This window comes from Argentina anserina, chromosome 7 (genome assembly GCF_933775445.1).
Source record: "Argentina anserina chromosome 7, drPotAnse1.1, whole genome shotgun sequence".
Taxonomy (NCBI): Eukaryota; Viridiplantae; Streptophyta; class Magnoliopsida; order Rosales; family Rosaceae; genus Argentina; species Argentina anserina.
In genome coordinates, this window is record NC_065878.1 from 8,752,789 (window position 1) to 8,773,754 (window position 20,966).

At 35.3% G+C, this 20,966-nt stretch overlaps 2 protein-coding genes across 2 annotated transcripts; one reads left to right on the forward strand and one right to left on the reverse strand.

Annotated features, from left to right (window-relative positions):
* Positions 1-308: 308 nt before the first annotated feature.
* On the forward strand, positions 309-9,999 carry LOC126801916 (ribose-phosphate pyrophosphokinase 1). The gene is made up of 9 exons (XM_050529408.1): positions 309-562; positions 670-849; positions 2,713-2,961; positions 4,217-4,360; positions 5,165-5,332; positions 6,044-6,113; positions 7,148-7,229; positions 9,225-9,384; positions 9,765-9,999. The coding sequence occupies exons 1-9, from the start codon at positions 461-463 to the stop codon at positions 9,801-9,803; spliced, it is 1,194 nt and encodes a 397-aa protein (XP_050385365.1). The 5' UTR covers positions 309-460; the 3' UTR covers positions 9,804-9,999.
* A 7,903-nt stretch (positions 10,000-17,902) lies between these two features.
* Positions 17,903-20,954, reverse strand: LOC126802274 (protein NRT1/ PTR FAMILY 7.2-like). Its single transcript, XM_050529880.1, has 5 exons — positions 20,799-20,954; positions 20,514-20,640; positions 19,832-20,049; positions 19,030-19,592; positions 17,903-18,906 (listed from the first exon to the last, which is right to left on the reverse strand). The coding sequence occupies exons 1-5, from the start codon at positions 20,829-20,831 to the stop codon at positions 18,027-18,029; spliced, it is 1,821 nt and encodes a 606-aa protein (XP_050385837.1). The 5' UTR covers positions 20,832-20,954; the 3' UTR covers positions 17,903-18,026.
* Positions 20,955-20,966: the final 12 nt, after the last annotated feature.

Consider the following 20,966-nt stretch of genomic DNA (forward strand, 5'->3'; position numbering starts at 1 on the left):
CTTTAAACTTGTTTTTAGTTTGAAGCAACATAAGAAGGTGTAATGCAGTCGGGCATACCAAGCGTGCACTTAAGTGAACTAACTCGACAACGAGCAATCGATCTTACACTCAACCACTCCAAACGCAGGTTAGGATCTAAATTAATCTACCAACACCCAAATTGCATATAGGCTATAATCTTTTCAACAAATCATATCTCAATGACCCTCTTTTGTGCAAACATCTTAATCTACAACCAAAACGCATGTTTATGATGATATTCTAGAATTGGTATTTTCTTTTTCTTATCTGACAAATAAATAAAAATCCCCAAAAAATTGAAAATGGAAACATGGAAATAGAAATTTCTCTCATTCAGCAGTCGGTTTCTCGATGGGCAACAACGCCTCTCTTCCCTGAACCGCATCCCGCCACCGCCCTCAAAACCTTCCCCTAAAACCCTAACACACCTCACCCGAAATGGCCTCGCTCCTCCACACATCGCCTCTCTCTTCTCGCACTCTCCTCCCTACTAACCCCTCTCCCTCTTCCTCCTCCCCAATCCCATGCCCCAAACGCTTCGTAAGCTCTCTCTCTCTCTCCTCCTCCTCTCCTCTCCTCACTTCAATTCGAGTATGTAACTATGAATATCTCCTCACTGATTTGTTTTTGCTGTGGGGTTTTTTTAGCGGTGTAGTGTGGGGGAGCCTCTGAGGTACGCGAACGGGAGGCCGAGCGTTCCGATTCTCCGGAGCGACGAGGTGCTGCCGAACTTCCTGACGAGGACGAGTCCGGTGGTGAATGCAGCCGGCAAGGATGACACCAGGCTCAGGATATTCTCTGGGACTGCGAACCCGGCGCTCTCTCAGGTATACTTTTTACATTTTCGGCAAGTTTTGTGGTTTTGAATTGTTCTAATAGGAATTACTGTGAGGTTGTATTGGTGAGGGAGGCATGTGAGTGCTTGTTTTGATGTTATTGTGACTTGTGTGTGATAATGTAGGGATGAGATCGCGGTAGGTTGATTAGACGGTGGGATGTAAAATTTAAAAGATCTGATGTGGTTGTTAGTGAACAAAGAGTGTTGAAAATATAACTAATGATCAGGTGCCGAACCGAGTAAGACTTATGTAGGATGAAAATAAACAAGACATAATGAGATAATTTATGATCAGAATTCATGTGGCTGGATTCTGGTGTAAGGAGACTCGGGTCTGGTTGATTTAGAAAGGGGAATGATGATGTTGGAGGCTGTGTGGTTTTGATATATTTGTTTATAGACTTGGTACATGTTTATGTAGAGAGGGAGGGGTGGTTTGAATTCATTTTATTTTCTTTCTTGATGGTTTTTACTTGGCAATTGACTTGTTATCTTTTTTATTTTTATTTTCTGGTGGAGAATGGGAAGCAAGTGAATCGTGGCAGGCCCAAGTTTTTCAATTTTATTTAGTTAAGATCTGTGTAGGTCACCCTTGCACAAAGAATGAAATAGAAGGCGGTTATATCATATGGGAAATTGAGTATGTTGCGGGAACTCTAAACCCTAAACCTTTGCAAACTATTATATCTCTATGATGCTGAAAATTTGCCCTTTTAAATAGAAACCAGGATTTTCCATAAGAGAAGTTTATTGTGATGTACTTTCCTGCTTTATTAAATTTGATTTTCAGTGTGGTCATTTTGTGAGTTTGAATGACAAAACCTAGTTGAAAATAAGGTCTCAAGAATAATAATAAGATAAAAAAATTAGAATTAGTTGAAGAGGGTAGCTAGTGTATCTGTTCAGATTGTGAATATTGATCCCAGTTTATTAAATGTTGAGATGTAAGGAAGATGAAAAAGCTAAGATGGATGATCCAAATTTCCAACATTGTAGGGACATTTTGGGTGATACCTCCTACTGATAATAGTGCGAATGGTTGTGTGGATTGTAGGATCTCATTACTAAAAAAGACTGTTTAAGATAGACTGTAAAATAACAAGTGACTGATCAAGACTTACATGGGATAATTGATACTAATAGATCTGCGAAGATCTAATAGCATAACGTTCTACTAGATTGAAATGTAGAATAAGAATTCATGCAGCCTGAATTCTATATACGAAGATTTTTTTTTTCAGTATAAGGTAGATTATTAAAATGGGCAGAAGCGGGATTTCTGAATCCACTTCTTTTTCTTTTCCCACTTTTTTTTTTCAATATTTAATGCTCAAGACCTGATTTTTACTTGACTTTTGTCATTTTCACTGTAGCTCACTGTGTTACATGAATATGTAGCCTCCTTTGTCATGGATCTGAATTTCCGATGTTTCCATGGAAAAAACAACTAAAAATGAGTCCATTTGGCCCTTTGTCTTCTGGTGTGGTTATGTTTGAAAAAGCTAATTCTAGAAGTATCAAGAAAATGCTTTCCATCCTGAAATTTATAGTTCAGAATACCTAATGCAGTTGGGTAAATGTTGGAATTTTTGTAGAATTCTTCTTGTTCATGCTTTTAGCTAGACTGGTTGACATGAGGGATGATGTTTTTGTCCTTGGTTGGGTTTTAAAGAAAACATGTTTAACATAGACTGAATAAGTTATATATGTCCCAGGTCATTCCCGTCAAAGCAAACATTATAAATTTTTTTATACAGAATCTCTTCCATGGAGTTGTATTCTACCAAAGAAATAAGAGCATAGTATGTGTATCTTAACCACTTTAAATGAACTGATTTCTGCTTTTTGATAGGAAATTGCATGCTACATGGGTCTTGAACTTGGAAAGATTAAGATAAAGCGCTTCGCTGACGGAGAGATATATGTTCAGTTGCAAGAAAGTGTCAGAGGGTGTGACGTATATCTTGTTCAACCGACATGTCCTCCTGCAAATGAGAACCTCATGGAGCTTTTGATAATGATTGATGCATGTCGGAGGGCGTCAGCCAAGAACATTACTGCTGTGATTCCATATTTTGGATATGCCAGGGCTGATAGAAAGGTAAATGAATAGAAGAAGCAACGAAACCGGAAATTTTTTTCATCTCTGGTGCATTGCTCGACTCTCATATGTTTCAGAGCTTTGATAATGATTGATGATTGTACTAGGGTCCCCAGTAATATTTTGACTAAATACTGTTCAGATGCAGAGTTGTTCATTTATACCACCCATGGGCCGGAGTTATTTGTCTTCATTTTATCCACTTGTAGATTGTGGCCTTAAGATCACACAACAAATTAGTGTTGGGTTAGGTATTTCTAGGGATTGTTAACGTGTGAAACTTGAAATTGGTACCTCATTTCTCCGTTTAAAAAGATACTACCTTCATCCACTTTCTTGCCTCTTCTGTGATATGTGTGATCCAATGAGTGTTGGTTCAAACTTAGAGAATTATATATATAGAGTCCCATGCGTAAGAGTTATCCCTTTCTTAGAGAAGAAAAATGTGTGGCATTTTAGTATCTTCCTGAATCATAAGGTCTAGATCCAAAATTAGAATTTAATCCTTGCAACAATTAGCAAAACCAGAAATAGTTTACCATTTAATTGTCTTATTCTTATTAAATTTATGCGACTATTTGATTACAGGTATGGGTATCCTAGTGTTTAAACACTGTTTGTGTATTTTTTTAGGTGATGTTTGCATGGCTGAATGGTTTTTGACTTGGCTGATCCCTTTTCTTGTTAACAACATATATGTGAATTTATCCTTATTGGTGAAAACATAAGTTGGATCCTCATATGGAGTTCTTCGGCTGTACTAAGAAACTTTTCTACAGTAGCAGTAAGGTTGCTGATGAATGCCATATATACTTGGTAAATAGTTAGTTTCACACTTGGATCCAAATTAGAAGCATTCTGAATCGCTCAACACACGTGCAAAAGGCCGCACATGATCGATACATGTTTTCCTCAATTTGTTCCCACTATCCCATGTCTCTTTCACAGTTTGATTTTTTTTCCTTTTTCTGTAATTTTTTTTTTGTATTTACTGTAAAATCTGTTTTCTTTGTTTATCAGAATTAGCCAATACAGGGACAGATTTGACAGTTCTCTGCTGAAGCTTTCCTACACCTGGCTTTCTAATATTAGAGATAAAATTTATACTTTTAACTCCTCAAATAGTAGCTTGTACAATGTTTCCGTGCTTAATTACAATATTCTGTAATGACTCACAAATTTTGGCCAGTTTGAATTTTGAGTTCTTGATTTCAAATTTGTTTTGATTATTAACTATAAGTACTCTTTGTTTCAGACTCAAGGGCGTGAATCTATTGCTGCCAAACTCGTTGCAAATTTGATCACTGAAGCTGGTGCAAATCGTGTTCTTGCATGTGATCTTCATTCTGGTCAATCGATGGGATACTTTGATATTCCCGTCGATCATGTATATGGTCAGGTAACAATTTTTCAGTACTTGGGGGCATTTCTGTTCATACACCATCAATTAGGCTGTTTGATTCTTACAAGATTCTTCAGTCCTTTACTTGGCAACTAGGAATGATTATGTGTATGTATGTATTTTAAAAGAGACATTTCCTGTACTAGTGATAAAATTGTATGTTGAAACAATTTTTTCGAAACTACTGCTAGAATGTTAGGGATAACATTGTAAGTGTCTTTAGCTTTTATTTGTGTGCATCTCCTGCTTTGATGTACATGTTTTTATTGTAAGATCAGTTCTGTATTTGTGCCTATCCACTCGGTCCACTGCTGGAATGGTTAAGGCACTGTAAATGATTGTAGGACAGATGGAATTAAGACAGATAGTGTGTCTAGGCTTATGCTTGCGCTCAGTAAGCCCAAATACTAGAGTTAAAAATCTCAATTGTAAGCTATAAGTGGCGACTGTACATTCTAAAATAATAAGCCTTGTTTAAGAAACACAGATTTGCTAACAAACAAAGGAAAAAAGATGCAGTATGGCCAAAATTTATTGACTCTACAGTATATGGTATATTAGTTTTGAGACTTAATTTTCCTTGGTCTTGTTGTGCTTCTGTCTGGGGTAAAACATATGCTAGTTTAAGGGTTAGGATTGTGTCTTTCTGAGTGCAATAAAGTTGTTAAGAAGTTTGTCTCTGCTTTTTTGTTAAATAGATTTTTGGCCTCCACTTTTACTGAATTTATTTAATGATACATACGGTCAAAGTTCTGTTCGGATTGTAATGATTTTTTAAATGTTTTTATTATGTTTAATCAGCCTGTTATACTTGATTACCTCGCCAGCAAGACTATCTGTTCCGATGATTTGGTAGTGGTCTCACCCGATGTTGGGGGCGTTGCTAGAGCCCGTGCTTTTGCAAAGAAATTATCTGATGCTCCTCTGGCAATTGTTGATAAAAGGCGGCATGGGCACAATGTGGCAGAGGTATGAACTATTTTACATGAGGCTGATATCTATTTCAGAATTGCACTTTAATCATTTTTCATCATAACTCATCAATATTTTAGGTAAATTGTTGCCGTTCAGTTCTATGGTTCTATATAGTGATAATTATTTTGACCCTCACATTGCTAAACCTTAGGCCCTGCATTACTGATTCCATGGAAGTCGTTATATTTCCTAACCTCCTTATCGTGTTACTTGAAATTTTATGTAAAAGAAATGAATGAAGCTAGACTCTACCAGTAGTGGCTGTAGGAATGAGAGTTTTCCTAACATCCATTTGTCATTTGACTATCCTCTTAGTCTCTTAATATCTTCTGAATGCTGTTCTTAAAAAATAAATAAACACAGACTACTAAATGTGCTAGAGATCTCCGAGAGGACCACTCTAAACAAGTAAACAGCAGTCTGTATAACGAAGGACTTGAGAGAAATTCTCAAAATAAAAACCAAAAGCTATTAATAATGTAGTAAAAGGTTGTTTGGTAAGCTCTGCATTTTCTAAAAAAGTTTCTCAATTTTCACATTGACACTTTTATGATTCTGCTTTTAATTAACTATTTTAGTTTTTTTTTAAAATTTTTCATCATATTGTCCTTAAATCATTGAAGTCTCAAGCAAAGGATTGTTATTAAAATATTCATAAGATTTTCTGTTTTGGTCAGTTCATTGTAGAATGTATCTGTATTGCAGGTGATGAACTTGATAGGTGATGTGAAGGGAAAAGTAGCTGTCATGGTTGATGACATGATTGATACAGCTGGTCAGTTTACATACTGTAATCCGTTGTATAAAATAGAAATTATACTAGCACCTTCATAAAGATTCTGTCAAATAAAATTGAACAGTACATATCATCTTGAGCTTGCTTGTGATTGTAAATTTGAATTTTGGAAAATTCATAATCTGCAGAGTTAGATGAGAGAGGTCTTTGGAAATTGATTAGTTAAATTGTAAATGGCCGTGCTAAAAAAAACCTGTATATATCTTTTTTTGAAGAAAAGAAGAAGACTACTAAAAGTACTAGAAACCATTGTTGGTATCTCTACCATGGATCTGGGTGTAATTAGATTTAAGTTTCTCTATAAATACAACTTGAAAAGGACTTTCAACTGTATAACAAGATGGACTTTCAACTGCCCATTAAAAGCATCGTGGTGGCATGGGGGCATGGGGCAATGGACTATTCTTCATTTGGTAATCTTTTAGGTGGTTTAACTTGGCTGTCTTGCATTATCCTACTCCGGGTGATAGTCTGCAAAATCAGATGTTAAGGCTGTCGTAACTGTTGTGAGGATTCAATTTTCATTGCCTTTGCATTTATTAGTGGCTGTTCTCGGAGACTAGCGTGAAATGTACCTACATTTAGGTTTTGTCATTCCTGCAATTCCAGTTATTGATTTTCCAATTTATATTTCTGCATAATCATTATCGATTCTTGTCCAATTTTATTGTATCCGTCTACTTTTCTGCTGTATGATCAATAAAGCGGGTCAGATTTGGTTTTGCTGTTGTCATTAATGCAGTTTACTAAGTTGGTTCATTATAGAAATTATCTTAACTCATTCCGTGCAAATTTGTTCAATTTATGTTGCAAGCTTCGCAACATCTCCTTTGCACATCCCGTAACCATTTAGCTATGACTATGACATGCTATGACAGTATTCCTTCACTATCATGGGATATAAAACTGATTGATGTTCTTATAGTTGTTGGCGTTCATTATTAGTCTCTGCGGCTATATTCTTGGTCGTTGTTCTTGCAATAAACTTATATTGTTTGGATGATGGGTTATAGGAACTATCTCGAAAGGTGCAGAATTACTACATCAAGAGGGTGCCAGGGAAGTCTATGCATGCAGTACACATGCTGTTTTTAGGTATGTGTTACTTTCATAGTGCTTGAATGCCACTTTTATTCTTTTAGTATGACATAAATAGAATGTCTATTCAGCAGAATATGATAATTTCCACCAATATCAGCATCCTTGGTATTGTTTTTTGTTGATTTTGTTTGCTTCATATTGAATTTATCGTGAGAGGATCTCTCGTAAGTGTAGCTTGCTCATTAGTGGGTGGTTCCTGGTTTGAGTAGCAGTAGTCTTCTTGGTCAAATCAGAGGTGTGGATGTGTATGTCAAATTATCATCCCAACTACTGATCATACATACTTTGGAGTAGGATCTTCAGTGGTTTTGAGTTAGATTAGAAACTTGAAATGCCACTGTGGATGTGAATTCTTTGACAGTTGATATTTAAAAACCACTTTCGGGATCTTCCTTGAGCAATTTATAGTTTAATTTCTAGCTCACAATTTATAGTTTAATTTCTAGCTCATTGAAGATTGCAGTTGTAGTAGCAGTTCAACCTGGGCTCGATTGTAGGGGTTCATAGGTTTGTTGATTTTTTTATAGGCCATACTATTAGGATCTAGGATGCCCAAGGGGGAAAAACTACAAAAGACATTCTCGAAAGTGTTAAATTAGTCCAGAGGGAAACAATATGCCCAATCTGAGTTTAAGGTCCTCTCAGGCTCTATGATTTGCTGATTCATACGTATACCTGACTAACATTGTCCCAGTTGATTCTAGTTTGGTCTGACAAATAGTACGACTGTCTATGGATCCAGGGTTCATGTACCTACTCTTTTCATTTTTACTTTAACAAATCCATAGCGGGCCATTTTGGTGCTTTATATGATTACTTCATACCTACCTTTTGTCTTTAATCTACCAAGTTACAAATTCTTGCGTGGCTGCTAGCATATAGAATAATCAATTCTGATTGAAATGCTATTGTGGGAATTCCATTTTCTGTATTTGTTCAGAATAGTGGGCTATTCTCATTTAGGAATTCTCTCTGGTGTATTTGGAACTAAGCTATGACTGTTAGATCTGTGCTTTGAGAGGTGCCTCTGCAAATCTTTTTACATTCAGAAATTAACATTTCTGTTTTCTTATATATGCTACATCATAATTATTTTTCCATTTCATACTCTGAAATAAGCATCATGTACGAGGAGCTCATAGAAGTAGACCGGTAGTGTGGCTTTGGCTGAAATTTGTTTTTCTTTTTGTTTGCATAGGGATATTTTGGGGTATTTGGGCAGTAATATACTGATTACAATTGTGTGGTGTGTAGCTGTGGACCACGATTTGGTCTGCTGCAAGGAAAGCGATTTGATGATATGGGAGAGAAGATTAATTTGGTTGCCACAAAATAAGTCTTTAACTTCTCTTTAGCATCATGGTCTAGATATTTTTATCGATGTTTTCTTTATTGTAAATTATATTATTTTATTAGGGTTTAAAACGGATGGTGATTCTTGTCTTGTGTCCATTTTCATTCCTCTAAATATCATTGTTTCTATGGTTTTATAGTACCTTAAGTAATCACTCAAATAGTCTGCATTTTCTTCCCTGCCCTTGCTATCATGGAGGTCTGGAAGTGACCTTTTTAAAAAAAAAATTAGAATCGATCTGGAGTTTATGTCCGCACTAAAAAGGCCTATAAGCCTATGGTAATTTATAACTTTTTTTTTGGTAATAAAAAGGAATCAATAGAAATATCCCAGCTGCATCTATGATATAAATGCAGTATCACTAGTTGAGTGACATCTTATGGAAAGGAATAAGTTTCTTTGTAAACCGTTTATTTGGTGTTTACCCTCTTTTTCTTTTTTGGTTACACGGGGCACAAAGGTGTTTACCCTCTTTGCTGAGTTATTAATCATGGATGTGGGATTCTTTTCTTAACCCATGGTTGCAGTGCAGTTGGATGCCAGCATACTCTTTCCCAAATTAATTATTGGACTATAAGAATGAATGTAGTAGTTATGCTTAACTGAGTATTTACTTTCATCTATCATTTTTGCAGTCCTCCTGCTATAGAGAGGTTGTCAAGTGGTTTGTTCCAAGAGGTGATCATAACAAATTCTATTCCAGTGTCTGAGCAGAACTACTTTCCCCAGCTAACTGTCCTGTCAGTAGCAAATCTTCTCGGAGAGACCATATGGCGTGTGCATGATGACTGTTCTGTGAGTAGCATATTTCAGTAAAATTGGCTTCTTATGATTAGGAATGGAATTAGTCCCACCCTGTTACATCAAACAAATATAATTCATTTATTTATTCAATTGTATATGGTTGGCATTATACAAAGCCTTGTCCTCCAATCAACTGGTGAAATGGGATCCTGTTGAAATAGAATCACCTATATGAAGCCACTTCCATTCTTTACTTATATCTCATCTTCTTCGTCCTTTTTTTTCTTTTTCAATTTTTCCTGTTTCTCAATTCTATGTTCTCAACCATCCGACTGTAGTTGTATACTTTATTTGGAACAGGATAATGTTTGCACCTTGTATTGTTTCCCTAAGAAAACAAGCTGAGAGTTTATTGATTTTGTATTTGTCAGGGTGGCTATGAACCCTATTCCACCTTGGGCATTGATTGATCAATTCCTGTTTGCGGTCTCCCCTCCAGGTTCCTTTACTGTTGTATTTGTTACCTTGTTGGCGCATGTTTGTTAATAGCAAAACAAATTTTTTAACAGCTTCGTTTTTTCCTTTCTTTTTCACAACTTTGCTCGATTTGAGGTTGATGTGCTTGAATTTGAATTACACAGGACTAATCATATCTTATTTTCCTTATTGGATCTAGTTGGTGAACCAGGGTATATCTATATAGACAGCACAGTTGTTCACACTCCAAATTCCCTATTATGCTATGCTTGTGTTTTGAATTTTGCACATTACTAAACAAGTTATGTTGTACCCCATTACAATTCTTGAACAAACAAATGCATTCATTTCGCCACTACCACTACCAGTACTGGTGAAATGATGTAATTAGAATACTTGTTGTAAGGGTTGTAGCATTGAATTTTTTATATTTTTTTTTCGGTTTCTAATCAAATGTAAACCCATAGTGGCGTGCCAAAATATTCATCGTCTGAGCAAAATCAAGTCACCCTGATTCAGTATTACAAACCCTATAGACTTGTTTAGATCAAAGCTTTATCGTCTGAGCTGCACTTGTATTCTATAGAGTTCTTGGTGGTAAAGAGTTGAATTGGACGGCCGTGGGTTCGAGTTGATTAGGATTGCCCACAAAGAAGACCATAGGGTTGAACTGGTTATTTCCAGAAGAACCACATCGTATTCTAGAGATAGATGGTTAGTCACATCGTCATTTTAACTCCAGTTCGTTCATTTGAAAACAAGTTTGTGTATTTTCTTAAATTATGCATTTGGGTGGCAAGTGGTTGTGAACCAGTTCAGCTCCTTGTAACTAAATCTTTTACAGGGCGTGCCTAATGCTTTACTGGCTGCTTACGGCCATTTTATTCATCTATAGGGGACTCTTCAGGGTTAGAGTTTTTATATTTTGCAATAATAAATTAGGGTCGGGATTTGTGCAAGTTGAATCTAGTTCTTTATTTAGGTTTGGCTAACATGGCTTTCATCTGTTGTAGCTAGGGTATCTTGATGAGTCGTGCGTATGATGCAATCTTATGTTTTCATCTAATGCATTTGACACCAGGCACGGATGTAGAGGTGGGCTGGGGTCTGCTGCAGTCAACCTCATTTTTTTTAAGGGAAGCTCAAATTTTACTACATGTTAGAGCATAAGAAAAAAAATAGAGATTAGAAAAAGTCGAGACTCTGTATCTCCTCCACTACTCCGCTCTCTCTCCTCTCAGTTCTTTACAGCTCTTTGTCTCTCTAAAATTCTAATTACTCTATTAGGAAAATCTTCATCCTTAATCCTATTAATTAAACAATCTCAGGTATTGACTGATTCGTATCTATTTCTCATAGTAGTTTTTTGACGAATTGAGTTTGTGAATTAGGTTTCCAAGATTTGTTAATCTGATTGTTTATTAAGGATGGTTGTTGTAATGTTGTTATTTGTTAAGATTTATTGATATAGTGATATTGATAAAAGATTTAAAATTAGGCAGAATGTTCAAGTATTTAATGTCGTATTTGATTTTCAATTGATGGAACTGAATACTAGATTTAATGAGAAAGCAAGGGAGCTTTTGGTTCTTAGTTTTTCATTAGATCCTCGATTTGATTTCCAATCATTTGACGTTGACAACATTTGTAATTTGCTGAGAAATTTATCCTCATGATGTGCCTAATTTGGATGATTTAAGAACTGAATTGGAGCATTTTGAGTATCAATTCTCTGAACTTGAGAGATTTCAGAATCTCTGCACAATTTCAGAGTTGTGTCAAAAATTTGTTAGAACAAGAACACCATTTATGTTAATTGAAAGACTGGTCTGTTTAGTGATGACTCAACCTGTTTCTATAGCTACAACAGAGAGAGTTTTTTCAACTGTGAAGATGATTAAAAACCGACTTCGAACTAAGATGAGTGATGATTTTGTTGTTGATTTAATGACAGTGCATATGGAGAAAGACATTGTTGATACTATTGATTATATTGTGTTATCGATGAGTTTTATGCTTTAAATAAACAAATGGTACAATTTAAGTAGTTTAATTTGTATTTGTATTGCATATTTGACTTTGAATGATATATATGTGTGTTATTAGGTGATATCGATATTCTTTGAAAACAAGATATACTATGTCAATTTTTTTTTGCAAAATAACTTTGTTCATTACATAAAGCAAATCCAGCTCACCCAGGTTTTCATTCCTAGATCCGTCCCTATTTGACACCCTAGTTTCTTCAGAAAAAAAAATTCATCTATATCTTCTCTTATCACTCGTCATTGACCTAAATAGACAATTTTATCGATTAATTTGAGATCCTGTAATATGCACAGTTGTTAGTTAGAGATAATGGTCACCTTTGCTTGGTAGATATATATGTACAGACAAGCCTGCTCACCTGCGGGACTAAGATTGAGAGACAAAATGAGACGATTGATCAATAACCATTAGATTTTGAATGAGTGAAATCCGAGAGTTGTGTTTCTCTTTTATTCATTCCACTTCGTTTTCTCCCTCTCTCTCTCTCTCTCTCTCTCTCTCTCTCTCTCTCTCTCTCTCTTTTCTCCTTTTATATATGGGCTCTCTACAACTCTGTACATTTTCACATTTCTCTTCAAGTCTTCTACAATCCTAAGCGTCAGCGAGAATGTGATGGAGGCAGTGCATGCTCCGTATGACTTCGAAAAGTAGTGGAGGTGATATAGTTGATCTGGGGTCACTTCAATATTGTTAATTTCATTGTTTACAATCAAACTTATGCATTTGGGTTTTATGGGTTTCAGTTGAATTGTTGTATGTAGTTGATTGGGAATAGGTTCTAGTAAGTTATCTTGTTTTCATTTTTTTGCTTACCTAAAATCATTGTTTCTGGGTTGAATCCATATCCAGAATATTTCCTTAATTTTTGAATTATGAATATCTAAAATCAATGCAAGAGTATAATACAACAAGTAAGAAAGAAATCTTGAATTTGAAATAACTCACCCCCTTGATTCCAACAAAAATTACTTGATGTAGAGAATACCTAGAAGAATAAAAAGGGGAGATCAGAGAGGAAGAGAGAGAAAAGGAGAGGCGGAGTTGTGGGTTATGGATAGATCAACATAAACTTATTTCAACCCTTTGATTTCACTCATTTAGATCTAACGGCTATAAATCACATGTCCCTTATACTTAGTCCTGCATGTGAGCAGCCTCGTATGTACAAATATTAACTGAAACATAGAAATATAGATTAAAAGGTACTTATATCTCTCATGATTTACATATGATTAATTGGTGTCTCCATTTTCCCATTCTAAAGAACCACGAGCTAAATTTGAGGTTGAAATTAAATTTTCAAATTGCCTTGGGGTCAAATATATGGCAGAATTCCTTTTATACGTGTCATAAAGTGCTTGCGATTCAGTTCCCAAAAGATGATGCTTTTGAATTAATATCAAGTTGATGAACACCCATGTATTGTAACCAATGAGAAACAACAATTAACTTGAATCTAGGATCCATTATTGTAGCAAAACAAAAGGTTTTGGGAAATGTTTCATAATATTTATCATATTTTTCTTTCATTGCAGTCAATGCCTCCATAAAGATTGCAATTTCAAAATATATCTCAAATGCAACATGTATATTTATCAAGCTATTGATAACACAACATGATGTAAGGTAATAAACACTAGAGAATATCTTAGTTGAGGAAGCAAATATTGCTAGGAAACCATTGACTAGTTGAGCAATTAATCAATCTTGTTCCGTTGGAGCATCTACATTACATGATCATGATATTGACTAGTTGAGCAATTAATCAATCTTGTTCCGATGGAGCATCTACATTACATGATCATGATTCATTCACTTTAAGAACATACATATTTAAAGGTCTTTTATACTCTATAGCTAATTCTAACAGTTCATAAATGAAATTTCACCATCTATGAGAGACATCATTGTCAACATCTCCTGAATGTGCGATGACAACATCTCCTCATATATATGATTTGCAAGTGACTCTTCTCTGTGTGAGGATACTCAACTAACTGAAAACATATTATTCTTTTATTTAAAGACCAATCTTGGTTATTAAAATAGCGGTGAGTGACATGTAACACATTTTTTTATGCGAAGATCATATATCAGAAGTTAAGCAAATTTTTCCATCAAACGTGCTATTGAAAGAAACTCAAAATCGTATTTCAAAAGAAACTCAAAATCTTAGTTTTGCCGGTTTAACATCTCTTTTACATGTTTAGGCTGAAATCCCTCACTATTCAAGACAAAATGGGCATTCAATCATTCATTTAAAATCATGGTTTTCAACAAAAATAAAAGACTATTAAACTCTAATAACAAATCAACAATTTCTTTACGTGCAACGTACATGTTTTTAGTAAATAAAAGCATATACATTTCCCTTTATATGTTAATTTTTTTTCTGCTCATTCATATAACCCTTTAAATGTCTTCTTAAATGACTAGTTAGTACCAGCACTAGGACCACCTTGAAGCATCATCTTACAAATCCCACATTGATTTTTAAGGACCACCGTTTCATGAATTTTAATTTCAACCTACTAAAATATGATCAAACATCACTAGTGAATCTATTTCTTAGAAGATGCCGAAATACTTCAATTTTGGTTATATCATCAATATTAATATCATACATTTCTAAATTTAAAATAACAAGGTTAAGATGTTATTTGAGAGTTTGGAATAAGTAAGCTAAAATGTCGATCAAATCACAATTACAGGGCTAAAAGATAAGAAAAATGACTCTTCTATATCAGAACAGGAAGAGTTTTCCGTAAGAGAAGTTGTTATGAAGACTCATAGAACAGTAAGAACATGGAAGATTTTGAATTGGAGTTGGAATCGACGGATTCTGAGGACATTGATCATTTGGAGTTCGACAATGGCTTTCATGTATAGTCAGTCATCCTCAAAATTAATTTGATAGAGTTTATAAAGGGAGATTCTCAAGTCATTCCTCAACATGTGAAGGATTAGCAACAGCGGTGTAACAAATATTATAAATCAGCTAAGTGAAGTTTTTAGTCTTAATTATTGAGGTAATTTTGAAAAAAAATAATTTTTTAATTGTTTTTATTTGGTTCAGTTAATTTGAACCTATTAGTGTGGAACTTTAACTGTCAAATTGAATTGTTTGTTGATGCTCATTTCAAACTATATGTTGGTGTTAATAATTTGGTTACTTATATTTTTTAGCATATATGTGCCAAAACTCTTAAGTTTTTTTTAGTTGTCAATACAAGTAAATTATATCAAGAATAAGAGGTCTCAGAAATATATAAATCTGATGGGTTCATTCGTTAACCTGAGAGCCAGGGGTTGTGGTTCTCGACAATTCTCCAGAAAGAGTTTCAATCGTCTCATGATACAGCATACGTAACATGCTGAGATGTGCACATTTGCATGAAGACAACAAATGCTTGAATTATCGGTGTGCACATTTGCATGAAGACAACAACCTAGCTAAATAAAACAGTTTGTGAGAGCATAAATCGTTCACCATTATCAACATGATTTCTAGATCTGGATAAATTCATAAGTATTTGAATTAATATTTAAAATGATATATAGTACATGCTTCACTCTTTTAAGATTATGTTGTATCCTTGGTTGAAAAGTTTTGACCACATGCATATTTCATCAATTGAAACTTCATTGAAACCTCATGACTTAGGTATTTGAAAAGGTGCATAAGAATCATTTTGAACGTAAATCTTCATCTTTGGGCTACTTATCACTTTTCTAACATGTTCATTACTAATATACACGAGGCAATGAAACTTAAAGTCATGTGATCTACGCTCATCTACTTAGTGAGCAACTAATATATTTTCATCTAATATATATAATTTTATGAAATCATTAGACAATATGAAGTTTTGTATGAAATCAAATTTTCAGTTAAATTATTAGAACACACATGAGTTAAAGATGTGATAGTTGTGTGCTACTGTGCATCACAACAAACCGAGAAGTTACATCAAATAGTTTTTCACATTCAAGGAATGACATAGGCATTGAAGAAGTTTAGAAATGCAGATGCTTTTTCAATAAAAAATATTATTTTAAGTTGTCGATATTCTATCAATATGTCGTATAGTTTGTCTTTCGATGCTCTTTAAACTATTTTGTGTTACAGTGCTACATGTTGAAGCCAACTAGTTCAGTTTGTAAATAAATTACAGTTCACTTTCACCCTATCATAATGTAGATTTCTCTCTCCTACCATCTCTTCAATCATAACAATCATTTTCGAGTTAAGAGTTTCATCACACATATATTTCTCTCCCATTTGCAACTCAAGTTAGGTTAAACTATAATCTTTTTGCAAGATTTAGTTGTTGAATTGATGAGTTAAATTGTTGTAATTAATGAGTTTCTCAAATTGTATTGTGTGTAGTAATTAATAGTACTTATTGCTATCACTATTGAGCTAGCTTTCCAATTAACCTTCTTTCTAAGTTAGTTATAATAGTCAAAGATTTGAATTGCTAACATTCCATTGCTATCATTAGATATGTTGTAGAACCCTCCATGTTTATCACATCTTGAAGGCATACATGTTTCCTCACATTTGGAGTCAAATTTTCTTTTTCTTCCAACTCACATCTTGAAGCTAACTGCCGTGCAGAAAAGATTGTGGGACACCGCTTATGACGACGGAGGTTCTGCCACACACACACACATAATTAGTTATTAAGCAAATTGATTTGAGAAGACTATATGTCTATATTATGTGTAATTCAAAAGAATAGTTTATAAAAAGAAATAATAGTTTAATACACTCCTCAATCTTTACGTTATTTTAACTATAAAAGACAAATTCAAGCAACCAAATAAAAAAAATCATAAATGGTAGTGCGGCGGCGGTGCCTCTTCTTTCACCGGATTTAGATGTAACTTTTTACAACAGATTCTAAACTTTGTTGGAAATTGTCAGATCCGTGGTTAGACTCTAAACCCGGCACTAGAGGGCAGATTTAAATGGTGGGCTATCTAGGCTCAAGCCCAGACGATAATCTGAAAGTACAAATAAATTTTGTAGGCTATTAGAGATAAAACACAGCTGCCAGTCAGATGGCTATCTGGCCTACATGACATCCGCAAAATCACATGTTCGATCCCTCTTAGAAGCTAATTTCCATGTTTTTTTGCTTTTCTCATCTACTTCTTCCTTTATTATTTATTCTTTGGTACAATACTACAAACTAGTTTCATTTCCATTTTCTACACTTCATTTTTTTGGATGAAAGATATTTTTCCCAATGTTTGCTCTTATTTTTCTTTCTATTAGTTGAACACAAAATCTAAAATATTTCCTTATCTATTTACACTTCCCCTTAGTGTTTCTTTTAAAAAAAATTCCTCTCATAAGCATCCATTAGATATTGGACCTTAAAGAAACAAGAGAAAATATGTATGGATGAATTTCAATTTTTTTTAACCGATTTAGCCTAGACAGATTAGGGATCCTAAATCTGCCACTGCCAGCGACGGGACATACGCCCTTGACAATGGTCCTGTAATGGGATATGGGGATGGAGGGTACATGTTTGGTGCGTTTATCGATGATTGTCGGGCATTGACCTTAGGTTTGCAGGTGCGATGTGGCAATGTTAGAGGAGGAGATCTGAAGTTGCTGACGCTAACTGTGTGGCTTCCAAGTTCTCAATGTTGGGCTTAGAGCCCACATGCTAGGGTTTTGGTTTCTTGGATCCTTGTTTCTGTTGGGCTTGTTTGGCTGCTTTCAACTCAGGTCTGCAATGTGTTGAAATATGGATTTACTATTTGGTTGGACTGGGACAAGACTGCTGAAATAAAAGTGCTATAAGCGGTCTTCAGAAGGTAAATGTACTTTTGTCTAATTGGGATAGGTGCAGTTAGGTACTGAGTACTCATAGGGAGTCATTCTTATTTTCGACCCCAACATGTGTATTATTCTTTGTATTGTTTGATGAGTATTATAATGGATCGACTACTCTAATTAAAAAAAAAAGAGATAAGTGATTATATTTATTCTTAGCACTAGCCATAGTTTTTACAACACATTTTTCTCAGCTTGGATTAATGGAAAAGACATTTCTCTAGTTTCACCGCAAGCGATGCTCGTTCTACCGACAGAAATGGTCCAACCAATTATTCTCAGAACATTTTTCGCGATCTTATTTTCAAAATGATTAGACTCCAAGTTCAGCTTGCCTAATATATTCTGCTTGATCATCTCTTCCCTTTACTTCAAATTTGATATACTTGTACCACTTAGCACAAACTATATAGACCATGAGATCAGCTGTAGTCAAAGCTGCTAATAGAAAGTAAAACCTATCCAAATGACCTCTGTTAAGGTTTCCAGGGATCCAGCCACTCATATCATCCCTACTAGAAAATCTCATAACAATCGTGACCAGCAAACTACTCACATAGTTCCCAAGTGATATTGAAGTCATACAAAGTGCACTACCAAAGCTCTTCAACCCATCAGGTGCTTGACTATTAAAGAATTCTAGCTGACCCACATACATGAACACTTCGGAAGCTCCGACGAGCATGTATTGAGGAACTTGCCAAAATATGCTCAATGAACTCGGACTCTCGCAATCGGTAGTGGCACAATCTGTTCTTGCATATTTTAACCTAAAACACTCCACTACTCCTGCTGAGATCATTGACATGATGGCAATAACAAGCCCAATCCCCATTCTTTGAAGCACAGTGAGTCCCTTTTTGCGTAGCTTAGCTACCAGGGGGTCAAGAACTCTCCGGTAAATGAAGATGAACAGTGCGACGCTGAGAATATCGAAACTTGACATGCTGGCTGGGGGAATGTGGAAGTTGGAGATGGTGGTTTTCATTACGGCACCTTGTTCAACAAAGAGGGAGGCCATTTGTGTGAAAACTACTGAGTAAAGTATTGTACATAACCAAATTGGAAGTAATCTCAGTACGCATTTAACTTCTTCTACTTGTGTTACTGTGCAAAGCCGCCATGGATTTTGGGCACATCTGTCAATTTGGTTCGATTCCTCTGATGTAACGAGTGCTGCTCTATCCAAGAACCTGTTGAATATATAACATGAATGAATCTTGTTTAGAAATAGATCAAGAATTTAATCAAGCTCTCTGACTATGTTGATTGCTAATCTTAAATCTCGACAGAACGACTTAAAATTGTGAACTCACTTGAATCCTTGGGTGTGAAGTATTTTCCTTGTCTGATTTTCAAGGCATTGTTTTCCATGTTCTTCATACAAATTTTCTCCATCTGAGGTGATCTTGACCTTCCATTTTCTTGTTGCAGCAACCAGTACGTGACAAAACCTAGAAAGAGGATTGCCTTGAGGCTTAAAATGCCTATACCTCGGAGTTCCACAAAGAAATAAAATCAATGCCATGGCAGCAGAACCTGTAGATGCCCAAAACCCTACAGTCCATATTCCTTTGTCCTCAAAATACCCTAATATTGTGTTTGAAAAGAGGGAGCCGAGATTCAAAGCCAAGTAGAAGTAGCTGAAGAAGGAAATCTTCGAGTGACCTTCTTTGGGGTCGTCCTCATCAAATTGGTCCGCGCCGAATGTAGCTATGGTAGGCTGGTAGCCTCCATTGCCCAGTGCAATGAAATAAATGGAGATATAAAACAACGCAAATTCTAAATTTGAATGGTTTCCACATGGAGACTTCTCATCACCGCAACCCTTAGGCTCGAGTAGGAATATATAGGTTGTTAGTGACAATAATGTCAAACCCTGTAAAAGAAAATTAATTAGATGAGTATATACGTACCTTGCAAGAAAATTCGTATCAGTCACACTAATAAGATAGTTCTTTGTGCACAATTTCGGCCAAATAAAAGAGAAGAAATCTAATATTTACCAAAAGATCGAGGAGCCATCTATCTGCTTATACCATATATGCCAAAAGAAATTTATAGTGTGCATGAATCTAATTAATACGAATTTGATTTGTAATAAGCTAAGAAACTTACAATGACAAAAATAACTTGAAAGATAGCGCAAGTTTTGTATCTCCCCCAGTATGAATCACTAAGGAAAGCTCCAAGAAGAGAGAAGATGTAAACGGTTCCAGTCCATTTGCTGACATTATTTGCAGCCTCAGCGTTGTCCTGCCCCAATACCCTTGTCAAGAATAATACCAAGTTCACTCCAACTCCAAAGAATGCCAATGTTGCCAATCCTTGATTCACTAATATTAGAAAAAAACATATACTGTATGTTAGTTCCACCAAAAACATATATTATTTGACCAAAAGAACGAAAATTATATGTATAACGAAATATATACTATAGTCTATAATGAATATAGTTTGGAATATAATTATATACCATCACAGTGAATAAAAAGAACTGTTTACTTGTGAGATCGATCTATTCATCACAATATAGACTATAAAATAAAAATTAAGAAGTAAATACAAATATACAATAAGGATGCAGATAAAAGAATCCAAACAACTATTCCAACTTTTGACGATTCAGAACATTGAGACCAAATATATGCAAATTTAGTACAAACGCGGCTTTGTGATAATTATATAAAGAAGTCGAGATTCTAATACGAGTCATTAGATCAAATCGTGTTGTAATTAGTGCATGCATGTCTGTCTGACGTGACTGACGTCTGTGCATGGAGCTTCTTAGCTCACTTACCTAAGATGAGAATTCCAGCAACCCAAGAACCAGTTCTCCCTCGGATTGCAGGGCGCCCATTCCAATCAACGGCTCCATCCGTCGTACAGGTTTCTGTCATCTTTTGGTTCTTTTCTTCTTCATAGCCCTGAAATAAGTGATGAATATGATTGAAGTTTCTATGGTTTAAGGTACTCCTTCTAGCCATGCAATGAGCCGATGCATAATCATATTTATCATAAACCCTCAGTAGGGAAATGAGTAAATCTTACGAGGACAGTAAAGAAAAAAGAATCACCACCATACCTGCTGGTTTCGGAAACAACTAGAGCTGGCCATTGCTATCTATAGAGCTTATGGAAGAGACCTCAGAAGTAATATCTAGCTGTAGCGCGATTAGCTGCACCAGTCAGAAAAGTTGAAGTATAGTGATGTAAGTACTGCAGAGGAACGAAAAGCTAGCCAGCCTAGAAG